The 10,853-nt window shown below is 37.9% G+C and overlaps 3 protein-coding genes across 4 annotated transcripts; 1 reads left to right on the forward strand and 2 right to left on the reverse strand.

Moving 5' to 3' along the window:
- Positions 1 to 1,994: 1,994 nt before the first annotated feature.
- LOC115634747 (homeobox protein vex1) lies at positions 1,995 to 5,930 on the forward strand. The gene is made up of 3 exons (XM_030532639.1): positions 1,995 to 2,146; positions 2,213 to 2,342; positions 5,014 to 5,930. Exons 1-3 carry the CDS (start codon positions 2,048 to 2,050, stop codon positions 5,928 to 5,930), a joined length of 1,146 nt encoding a protein of 381 aa, XP_030388499.1. The 5' UTR covers positions 1,995 to 2,047.
- A 28-nt stretch (positions 5,931 to 5,958) lies between these two features.
- Positions 5,959 to 9,720, reverse strand: LOC115624719 (alpha-1,3-mannosyl-glycoprotein 2-beta-N-acetylglucosaminyltransferase). 2 transcript variants are annotated; one of them, XM_030519545.1, is made up of 8 exons: positions 9,169 to 9,720; positions 8,156 to 8,820; positions 7,816 to 8,096; positions 7,603 to 7,752; positions 7,440 to 7,544; positions 7,290 to 7,380; positions 7,057 to 7,227; positions 5,959 to 6,998 (listed from the first exon to the last, which is right to left on the reverse strand). In XM_030519545.1, the coding sequence occupies exons 2-8, from the start codon at positions 8,618 to 8,620 to the stop codon at positions 6,885 to 6,887; spliced, it is 1,377 nt and encodes a 458-aa protein (XP_030375405.1). In that variant the 5' UTR covers positions 8,621 to 8,820; positions 9,169 to 9,720; the 3' UTR covers positions 5,959 to 6,884. The 2 variants fall into 2 exon arrangements, with proteins under 2 accessions (XP_030375405.1, XP_030375413.1); XM_030519553.1 differs by lacking the exon at positions 9,169 to 9,720 and adding an exon at positions 8,918 to 8,935.
- Positions 9,721 to 10,051: 331 nt separating this feature from the next.
- On the reverse strand, positions 10,052 to 10,806 carry LOC115634750. The gene is made up of 2 exons (XM_030532640.1): positions 10,461 to 10,806; positions 10,052 to 10,398 (listed from the first exon to the last, which is right to left on the reverse strand). Exons 1-2 carry the CDS (start codon positions 10,804 to 10,806, stop codon positions 10,115 to 10,117), a joined length of 630 nt encoding a protein of 209 aa, XP_030388500.1. The 3' UTR covers positions 10,052 to 10,114.
- Between the last annotated feature and the right edge of the window lie 47 nt (positions 10,807 to 10,853).

A 10,853-nucleotide genomic window follows, 5' to 3' on the forward strand; every position in this document is an offset into this window, starting at 1 on the left:
TTAGTCCGAGCATGCCATGCCAAATATTTTTACAGCTGCCGCCATAGCCGACCGCTCAGACTGATGCGAGGAATTTAAAATATGGCAAGCAATAGTCGAATATTCATTGAGCGCAATTATGAAAATTAAGTTGTCATTTTGATTTGAAAGCCGTGCGCGGTATGGGTTTGCCGCTCATAAAATTTTCCTCATTAAATTAAATCAAAGTGACAGTTGGGCTGCCTAAACGGATGAGTCGGAGCGGGCAGCAGGAGCTGGCGATGGTATCCCCATAATTCTGTAACCCCAGCTGCAGTCGCCCTGCCAACTAATTAACGTGTTTTCACATATTTTGTTCAAATTGTGCATGAATAATTAAGACATTATCTCACTCCGGCACCCTATCGTCGACGTTGAGTTGGCCGCCAGCCAATCGAAAACTAGCTCCCTGCACGAGCCGTTCCGGCAGACGCCGCTTGCCCCATCATCGTCATCATCACCACTAGTACTTGTATTTTGTTGGCAATTGTTGCCATCTCTTTCGGTCTGAATTATGTGTTAATAATTTCAAATTAATGAACGTTTTACTTGTTAGTCTTGGGGACCTACCAAATATTTATCAAGCGAAAAAATTTCAGCCCATCTGAATGATTCTGTCTCGAATGAGCAGGAAAATGGCGCAATATTTTTAAATTCTGCATACGTCTACTATGTTTTATGAAAGATGTGGCAGGATATTATTAAAGACATGAAGCTACGCCATTTTCAGTTATGGGCTTCCGAAATAAAATAAGTATTCAAATTTTAAATATTAAACATTTTTGCCATCATCTGAAAAATCGATTTAAATTAGAAATCAGCCAACTTTTTGAGCATTATTTTTCTGATAAAACATTCCTAGATTTCCCTCCAGCTTGCAAAACTGTAGGTCTGGATTATATGAACTTCACTTGATAATTTGTTCCTCCTAAAGACATTTGATTATTAATAAAATCATCTTTGATTTAAATCTGAAAATATATACCTTTAACAATATTTTTATTTCAAATATCCATTAGAAATAAAGTGAACGCTTTCTTAATTGAAACTTCTTTGTTAGATATTTTTTTAGTTATTAAAAACAGTATTTTGGTGCACAATCCATTGATATTATGCCATCGAACGGTCATAATAAATAAATAAATCGGTCAGAGAAACCTATTGATGATACTTCTTATCTTTGCCGCGTAGAACAAAGAGAAAAGAACCTGACCGACATGCTTTTTCAATTCAAAATATTGTAATTCCATATTGAATTATTGTCATCACAATCAACAAGGCCCATCGCAAATTTTTTTAATCATATGGTTTAGATTTACAGATGGATTGCTTCTTAAATGGACAACTATATCTTGCATTATTCTGTGTTGGCAATAATATCACAAAAAATAAATTTCTTAGGTTTTGTATTTAGTTTCATGCACAATAATCGCAAATCTGATTACTTAATATTTATAAATTCTTATATAAAATATTTACAAAATTGTTCCTCAAACACATTGCCAAAACGCCTACACATTATGTCATGTATCTTAAAAATGAAATATGCTGGCGAAATTATAAAATATATTTAGCAAGCCATCTAAAAATTAAATAGCGCAACTTGTAGACTATTAGCAAAAAATTATGGCTTTTAATCACGAGCACATTAAATAAATGAAACACAAAAAAATTGCCGCTGCCACACACTTTAAGACCGCCCCTCACACGCAGAAAGTTGGAGAGAGGGCCGCCGTAGAGTTCACATATGTACAAGTATGTTTTAAAAATAAACATATGTGGGATTTTCGAAAGAGAATTTTCAACACACAGGCCATTTCTTTTCGTTACTTAGACCAAAGATAGAAAAAGGAAACGAGTGCGCTATAGAGCAGACCACGCCTACCGACGATCGTTCATTTTCGATTCCATATGCGAATGCACAGGATGCGTCGAATATTCAAATTAGTTTTTCGAAACGAGTCGTCGCGAACTGTTGTTTTTCCGCTGGCACCGGAAAGTGGAAAAGATATACATACATATAGTCGCAATGAATACGCAATCTGTAGTACGCCGATATCCGCACAGTTTCTCGATCGAACAGATTTTAGCCAAACCCGACACGCGAAGCACCAACAATATCGACAATGTTGTGATAGAAACCGCCGATAAAGCAACCGGCTTTGAAGTGACAAACGCTTTTAATGAAGCACAGGCGATAAATAGTGAAAATAGTAACCGGAGTTCCGATGTATCATCTCGTGTATCCAGTCCAGCTACATCGAGTTGCGTTGAAGATGGCCTGGATGATGGCAAAAGCGATATAGCTTCAGATGATGGCTTTGGTGCGTATTGTTATTTCATCTTTTCAACTCATCTGAAGTCCCTAGCGTAAGAAGACCATATAATTCAAGTAAGCCTAGATTATCAAATAATGGGGTAATGTAATCTTTAAAAGTTTAACGGAAAATGATTCAAACAAATAACTGTCAAGCCAAGGACCGCCGAAGCACAAAATTATAACTTTCAAAATATAAACCAATCGAAATTAAAAACTTGTGATTCATGTAAAATTCACATTATTTCCATTGTGTGCATTCTAAGTACCCCAAGGTATCCGGTTTTATTTAAAAGTTATACTTCATAACTTTATAGAATATAACTTTTTGCACAGCTGCGTCCTTCAAAAAATTATATATTTTTATATTCAGGACATCAGAGTCACTCCCACAAAGTCTTGTTATTCTTTTCCATCTTAAATTACTTATACTATACACATGCTTTCTGGTATGCCTTATCTTATGTACTGATCTATAAAACACTTTTACAAAACAGGATAAAAACAACTGCAAATTTATGTTTGTGTTCATTTTCTTTTCATCTCAGCATATTTTTTCCAAGACTCTTAGAGCCAGATTTGTTCACCTGATCGAGAGTACCTACATACATATGTACTCGTATATTTTAAAGTTTTAAAGCTTTGATTTTGTGAGTGGGGGACGGACGAAATAACATGTTATTCAGTAGGCAAGAAAGAAATGTGAATCGGATAATTGATCAGCAATGGAATATTTTGCGTTTTCTTTTCGTATGATTTCATAATACATATTATAAAAACTTTAAGCGTTTTGAATTATTGAATCAGATTTTGGTACTTAAAATCTCGTTGGTTACAATACAATACAATATATATTTTAATTAAAATTAATATATTTTTATTGTTTGGCCGGCTCGAGGTCAGAGTAAGAAAAACCAATTTATTTAATTTTCTTTTCTTTTTCCGATATATTTCGGTTACGCCACGGTAACCGTCTTCAGGGCAACTACAAAACATATAACATAATTAACATATTAAAACTATAACACAAAAATTTTTATATAATTACTTATTTAAGCAAGTCTGCTCTGTTTGACTTGGAGTTACTAACTAACAGGTGTCTGTAAATATGCGCGCAATTTTCGGTGTCTGCTTTGTAGTTAATTCTGTATTTGTTAGGTGTGTTGATAATGTGTAGCGTTTCGAGAGTGAATCGCTTACTGTAGTGTCGTTCTTGTTGAAGTACTTTCGTTTCTTCAAAGTTGGGGGTGTGTCCAGTCTCTATGCAGTGGGTTGTTAGAGCAGTTTTTTGTGTCAATGTTTGATGCCTTAGTTTGTAGTCTGACTTGTGTTGTGATATCCGTGTTTTTAGTTTCGACTTAGTGGTTCCAATGTAAAATCTCCTACATGGGTTGTCGCTGTCTCTGTCACATGGAATTTTATAGACTACGTTATTCAGGTCCATTTCTGCAATTTTTGCCTTAGTCCTATTAAAAATGTTCCTAAGTGTATTCTCCGGTCTGTGCGCAATTTGTATATCCTCTTTTTGATAGCAGTCTGACTGGGTGAAGCGTTCTGAGAACCCAGATACGTATGTCAGAGATTTGTAGATTTTTGGTGCTCTTGGCATCAGCATCATTAAATTTATTACTGTAATAATTTATTGATAATTTTTTTCAGGAATTGGGCCTGTTAGATTAATTTCATAGTTTGTATTCAAATATTAATGTACTCATTCGTGTATGCCTCACCAAACTCATTAAGTGAAGCAACGAAGAACTAATATTTTAAAATAATTTTGTTTTATGTTTATAGTTGAATGATCTCATCTGTCAGGCACACAATTCAGAAACAAATAAATAGAAATTAGCTTTATGGGTGTCAGTGTCACAGGAGACTATGGGGCAGCCACAGCTAATGATGCAAGTGTCAAGATGAGGCGAGATGACGGACTAAGGTCGAACACAAAAATCTAAAGCACGTCTACATTTCCCAGCACAGGCATTTAAAATTTATACGACAATTTGTATTCGTTCCAAGACTGTTGACTATATATAGGAATATTTCGTCAAATGATGAAATAGATGTACGTGCATATTTCCATTAAGGCGCACAAAGTTACAGCTCAATTGCAGCCATAAAATTTTGAAAATTGGTAGAACTACTTTTGTCAAAAAACAAATGTTCTTTTTGGTAATATTAAGTGAACTCTGTGTGATCGCAGAGTCAATTAGGATCCTGACCAAAATTTCATTTCAGCTATAGCTCTACTATATAGTATACATGAAATTATGTACAACAAAACAATACAAGTATACAATGCATTTGTATATCACCCATTTTTGTTTTTTTGTTGTTGCTATTGTTCATGTGTGTCCTTAACAAAACATGAAGGCGAGCGAGTGGAGGGCGCATCAGAAAGAAAAAAAAAACAGAAGCTTTGTAGGATCTCGAAACTATTCAAGCTCTAATACTTTCTGAGATACTTGCTTTCTAATTAATAGAAAATTTCTTTAAATATTAAAAGTCTTTTTCGAAAATCTACAACAATTATTTCTTTTCTTGTATGTTGGCAACAAAATTCAAATGCTAATTAGAACAATTAGCCGCACATAGTTGGCAACAAAGGCCGCTGTCGGTAGCAATTAATTGGCAACTAGTTACGAATGAATGTTTACAATAAAATCTTTTATTTGCAGCCCCCAACGATGATCGCAAGAAGAGACCACGTACTGCCTTCTCGGCGGCACAAATTAAGGCGCTTGAGACGGAGTTCGAGCGAGGAAAATATTTATCAGTGGCGAAACGCACGGCACTGGCCAAGCAGCTGCATTTAACGGAGACGCAAATCAAGATTTGGTTCCAGAACCGTCGTACCAAATGGAAGCGCAAGTACACCGCTGATGTGGAAACCCTTGCCTCCCATTACTATGCTCAGCTTGGTATTGGAGGTCTGGCGCGTCCCATGGTTGTGGGAGATCGTTTGTGGCTGTTCAGTCAAACGCCCGCCGGTCCAACGCCCATACAGTCGATCATGCTGAATGGCGGCGGTACGGCGCCACCGATGGCCTCGGCCACTATGCGTCCATATGCTGCCAGCACCACAATGCCGACACTTCCAGGTCCTAGTGTTATGGAGAGCGCCCGTAATGCTATTCTGTCACGTGGACAGCCACTGAACTTCACACTTCCCTTCAGCGTGGCAAAGCATCCAGGTACGGCAACCACAGCCAGTTATATTCCACGTTGTAAGTCCTATAGTGGCTATGCAGATTATGCGGTGCCTTCACTTGGCAATAGCGACTACCAACGCGACGAAGCATATTTGCAACTGAAGTACGCAGCTCTGCCGCCGGAAACAGAAACTGCGAGCAGCAATGGACTGGCCGAGCTGGAGCGGGTCTTCGGCGATTCTAATGCAAATTTCCTGGAACACAAAAATGCAACGACGGGCACAACAGGCACCGCGTGCAAAGCTGCCTGTGGCTACGGACATGATGGCTTGGCGCATGCCCAACGCAGCCGCCGACCCACACACACTGACTCTGAGTGCAGCGAAATCGATTGCGAGCACATCGATGAGGATGAAGATGATGACTGCGATACTGTGGAATAATAAACTTGCAGTAATTTACAGATTGGTGTACACATGGAAAAAGTTTTGTTATATTTTTAAACAATATTGCAGCGACTAGTGCGCAATATACAAGTTCTGTTTAGGAAATATTTTTGTTTATATGCCACAATACAATGCTCATATAAACACGTTAGTTTATACTTATGTTTATGTACGTGTATGTTTCGTCTTCATTCTTGTTTCTTCAAAGTGTGCATGTTATGTAAGGTGTATGTACATATCGACTCTGAAGCGATATACAGCGACTGGCACAGATTCATGTTAGTCTAACACTGGGATTAGTTAACCTATTGCTATGATCTTATGTTACATCGTGGGTCAGTAATTGGCTTTAGAAAAAGAAAATAATTATAAAATAAAATCATAGAATCACAAATCACGTCTACGCTACTTCCAATTCGAGCTCTATCAACTTAACCTCTAATTAATTAAACTACTAAACAAGCTTATATAATAAATTAAAGCAATCGATTAATTAAATAAATGTTAACAGAAACATTGCAAGTGCATGCAGAGCCAATCGTGGTGACTATTTACAACTAAACATCCTTATTTCCTCCATCGCTTAACACGGCTCTGTGTACTTCGTTGTTATTGCATCAGTTTTACATTAGTATGTTCAAAGTTTGTGGTTAGCGACCACTACCCATCTACCCGTAACTATTAGAAGCTATACATACATATTGGAGACTCTTTTTGATTCATTTGTTACTTTGGAGCGGAGCAAGTGTTAAAATGGACACATAAAAAAATAGCATAACTATAACTAAAGTTGTTATAAAAATAAAATTAATTGAATTATCGTCATGAGATTCGACTATTTTTGGTATCGCATCCAGTTTAAAACCAAATCTTTTGATTCCATTAATGCTGCTCTAAGTTAATTAGACGATAACTTTTAGTTTAGTGCAAATTAACTAAAACTGGCTGCTGTTAGCTCCATGAAAGCTCGTAACCTTTCCAGTTGGCATTAGGTGCTAAGTGTACACGCCGTCCATTATAGAAGAAAGACACAATACCATGGTAGCCAGTTCTGGGAACGCCACTCTACAATATAAATGTAATTTAATATATTAAAATCATTTGCTGGAATCTCCACACACACCTTTAAGTCGTCCATAAGCCCAAGCATCCTGGTCAAGCGCTTGTACTGATCACGCGTATTGTACTGAATGCGTACTGGTCCCTTAATGGCTATGAGGTTGCGCCGCAGCTCGTCATACGTAACCAGTGGATAAATGTAAACGCGTCTCAAAAACGTACTATCATAATTTTCCTTAAAAAACAAAAAAGAAGTATAGAAGTAGCACACGCAAAGAACTCACGACATTATTTTACCTTCAACAAATAGCTCATGTTGATTTTTGTAAACTCCACAAAATCCGTACTAAGCTTAATATATTTGAGATATTTATCAAAGAACATACCACTGATAAATGGAAATTTTTGTTAGTATTTAAGGATATAAATTGAATACGTTGAACTTACTTGGACACGCCAATTTTGCCAAATGTACGCGTGCGTGAGATTTCAGGCCTAATACAAGCACGTTCTTTGCGTTGAGCCGGGTGACGTATCCAATCGTCCCAGAAGCTACAAAATAATAACATAAGTAAATAGCGGTAACCTAGCATATAAACCAGAGACTTACGATTTTGGCCACTTCACCGAAAGTTCAGCCCACAGATCCTTGGTAAGCATCCATCCCAAGCCCGGAAAGAAATCGGTGCGATATAACAGCTCCGGCTGCGAAGTATCTACAACATTTGCCTTACCATTATCATTCCAAGCGGATATACACCTATTATATATGTATTGTGATTTTTTAAAGTTCACTTTTCAGCTTTAATTTGATTGAACTAACCATAGACTTGGATCTTTTTTGAGCAGCTTATGTGTGCCCAGAAAGTATTCAAAGAAATCTGGCGCCACATTCAAATCATCCTCTACAATAACCACAAAATCAAAACCAACCCGGAATGTGGTGTTTAACGCCCAGCCGTAGTGACGAGATATCTTATAATAGCCCTTGAATTTCTTTTCGTTGGGAGGTACTTTAATATCACTCTGGTCGGGCTGCTCAATGAGTGTAACTTGTTTGCCGAATTGCTGGATGACACTTTTTGTGGCTTCGTCGCCACAATCCTGTAAGGAAATGCAAAATTACTTAAGCTCGAATACGATTATTTATTAAGTCTTATTACCTGTGACACAATAATAGGAAATTGTTTTAGACTTGGACGATACCGCACCAGGTTTTCGAGACAGTCTTTGACAGAAACGCGATTGCATGCAAATACCAAAATGGGTATAACGGGCTCACCATTCGCTAGATGTGTTTGCGTTGGTATTCGTGCCGGCGTCACTTTCTCCGCAACGTCAGCCACTTCGTCGGAGATCTCAGCCGCTATTATGCTGATTTTGGGCGTTGTTCCTGTCGTTGGCACATCCTGATCCTCCAAATATCTTACTTTTAAGAATTCTATGAGATTCCGTGCTAATTTCTCACTTTTAATGTTCTCATTTTGCGCATGGGGCAAGAATCGGGCTAGACTCTTAAACTGTGATTTACTGAGCTCAGGGTTGCTGCTGCGCAGCAGTATATAGTATGTGATATATGTCCACGTTATCAGGAAAGCAATTACTAGAAGCACCTTACGCGAACGCATCTTTGCAGTGCGGTGGGGGGACGTTCTCTCCAGCTAAACAGCCAGCGCTTAGTTCGACATTTAAATTGAACTGAGTTCAGGCCTAAAAGATAACTCGAAATCGTCGATAGCGACACTCAGCACGCGGCTGTTTTAATCGGTGGGCGTGGAAGCGTTATTTTTTGTTGCGTAGAGCGGGAGTTGCTCTTACAGGGTGTCTACTGGAAATTGGAAGACGTTTATCAGTATATTGAAAAAAAATGTTGATCCATTCAAACAACACGAAATCCCTCAATATATCTCCCAAAATGAGAATACCTTAATAAATATGAATTAACACACATTTTTGAACGAACAAAAAACGTAATTAATAAGTACGTATTCACATTTCTTAGGCACGTCATGTTTTTAAATTTTATAAATGCGACTTTCCCATTTAATAACAAAATTTGACCGACTAGTGCGAGTTTACCCAATTTCGATTGTGAAATATAAATGACTCTCTCTCGTATTTATAATGTCATCAACTTTCACATATAGCGCATCATCGGGCATTTAATGCAGATTACCTGGTATTTAGCTGGATACCCGCCTCGTTGGGTCAGTAGACACCCTGCCTTACATCTGACCGCAACTTGTCCACAGTCTTTTTTTCTGCCGCACATTAGCTTCGCTTCTGGCTACCGACCGCTGCTGCGTTGGTGGCTCCGCTACATTTATCAATTGATCTCCCGTTACAGATCGCCGCTCAACCTAATTGGCTTAGCTGTACTGCGAATAGTAATTTTGCAAAGCCAACCGTAAATGCACACGTTGCCCTCGGCCGGCTGCGATTTGATTGCGTCGAGCACGTTATAAGTATGTGTGGTGTTGTTTTATTTCTGTTGCGTTGCTTTATGTCTGTTGCGAGCCTTTTCTGTGTTCAGTTTGCTATTGTTTATCAACAATGTACATATTGTATGTTCAATTTAAATACACGTAAACGCTTCTGAACGATATTCTCTGATGGCTGCTTGCGGCGCCTAATATATGCTTCTGCTGCTAATTTGTTAGGCACATACACAAAAAGTTATGGTTATGCTAAGTAAATGCCTGCAATAAGTTGTAGTTGTAGTTAGTACAAAATGTGGCCAACAAATTTCGTTTTAATAAAGATGAGAAACTGAATTGATGTTTGTTATCGATGTATCGAGTACGCTATCGATTATATTACGGTCCAACGCGTATCGATATTTTGGTTCATCACTATTCAACCTACTTACCGCAGTAACGTGTTTGGTGGCTGAAAGCATTACTTTCAAAACAAAAAGCGTTAATGGTAAACTACAATCCGTTACAGTAAGAAGGATTGGAATGTAATCTCTGTAAATTACAAATAAGTATATAAATTCAAATGTAAGGGTGACTGCATTTTCTGTCACAGCGATTAATTATCACAAAATCACTGTCCAGACTTGCATTTAGAATAAAGGCCCGCCAAATCGAAAATATTGTATTTTATATTATATAGATTCGTTATTTTGCAGGAACTGCGGGATATTTCGGTATAATCATAGCTATGCGCATATGGCGTATGATTTGACACTCGAGAAATTCTCGCACATTTGTCATTTGGGGCGTATGGCACTCATCCGGATCCTGTTTCTTATACATCGAAGTGCGCAGGTCTTTCAGGTATGGACGTGGTTTTTTAATTAACTCATTTCTCTGCTTTATCAAAACCCACGGGTGATCGGGAAAATACCGCGTGGATTGTTGGCATTCCTTATTTAGTGGTCTCTTTGGATCCACCGAATAACCTTTGTATGAATGAACAATAAATTGTTTACAATATACACTTTTATGTATTTAACAAATTTACCCCATTTTATATTTGATGTAGGACCTCGCGGCTTGACAATGTCAGTCGCACTTTCACCGTCCTCATTCCACGGTTCCACCACCTTTGGAACCTCAAATCGAATGTATGCAGTATGGATTTTGGGTTTATGTTTTTGCTTTCTTGTGGTCTTTGCTGCCCGTCTTAATTTGAGCTCTAGTTTCGGCTCTAGTGACTCATCGTAGTTTTCATATTCTCCCGGATCACTTGTATTTAGAGACTGTGTTAGGACTCCATAGCTGGGCGAATCGTCCCTTGATTCTGTGACATTGTCGGAAGTTACATTATTGAACGTTAAAATATATACGAGCAAAAGTAATGATTTCATGTCTTCACGTTCGAAGTGTATGAATTAAAATATTTTTGGAAAGGCAG

Source organism: Scaptodrosophila lebanonensis, unplaced genomic scaffold, assembly GCF_003285725.1.
Source record: "Scaptodrosophila lebanonensis strain 11010-0011.00,11010-0021.00 unplaced genomic scaffold, SlebRS2 tig00000001-arrow-pilon, whole genome shotgun sequence".
NCBI classification, from domain to species: domain Eukaryota; kingdom Metazoa; phylum Arthropoda; class Insecta; order Diptera; family Drosophilidae; genus Scaptodrosophila; species Scaptodrosophila lebanonensis.

Bases quoted from the DNA above. Each gene is read 5' to 3' on its own strand.
- LOC115634747 (XM_030532639.1), top strand. From the start codon at position 2,048: ATGAATACGCAATCTGTAGTACGCCGATATCCGCACAGTTTCTCGATC. The intron at 2,147-2,212 runs GTTGTGATAGAA...AATGAAGCACAG, and splicing joins GCACCAACAATATCGACAAT to GCGATAAATAGTGAAAATAG. The intron at 2,343-5,013 runs GTGCGTATTGTT...TTTTATTTGCAG, and splicing joins AGCTTCAGATGATGGCTTTG to CCCCCAACGATGATCGCAAG.
- LOC115624719 (XM_030519545.1), bottom strand. From the start codon at position 8,620: ATGCGTTCGCGTAAGGTGCTTCTAGTAATTGCTTTCCTGATAACGTGG. The intron at 7,381-7,439 runs GTAAGTTCAACG...TCCATTTATCAG, and splicing joins GGCAAAATTGGCGTGTCCAA to TGGTATGTTCTTTGATAAAT. The intron at 6,999-7,056 runs GTGTGTGTGGAG...TTTATATTGTAG, and splicing joins GGCTTATGGACGACTTAAAG to AGTGGCGTTCCCAGAACTGG.
- LOC115634750 (XM_030532640.1), bottom strand. From the start codon at position 10,806: ATGAAATCATTACTTTTGCTCGTATATATTTTAACGTTCAATAATGTA. The intron at 10,399-10,460 runs GTAAATTTGTTA...ATTCATACAAAG, and splicing joins TACATCAAATATAAAATGGG to GTTATTCGGTGGATCCAAAG.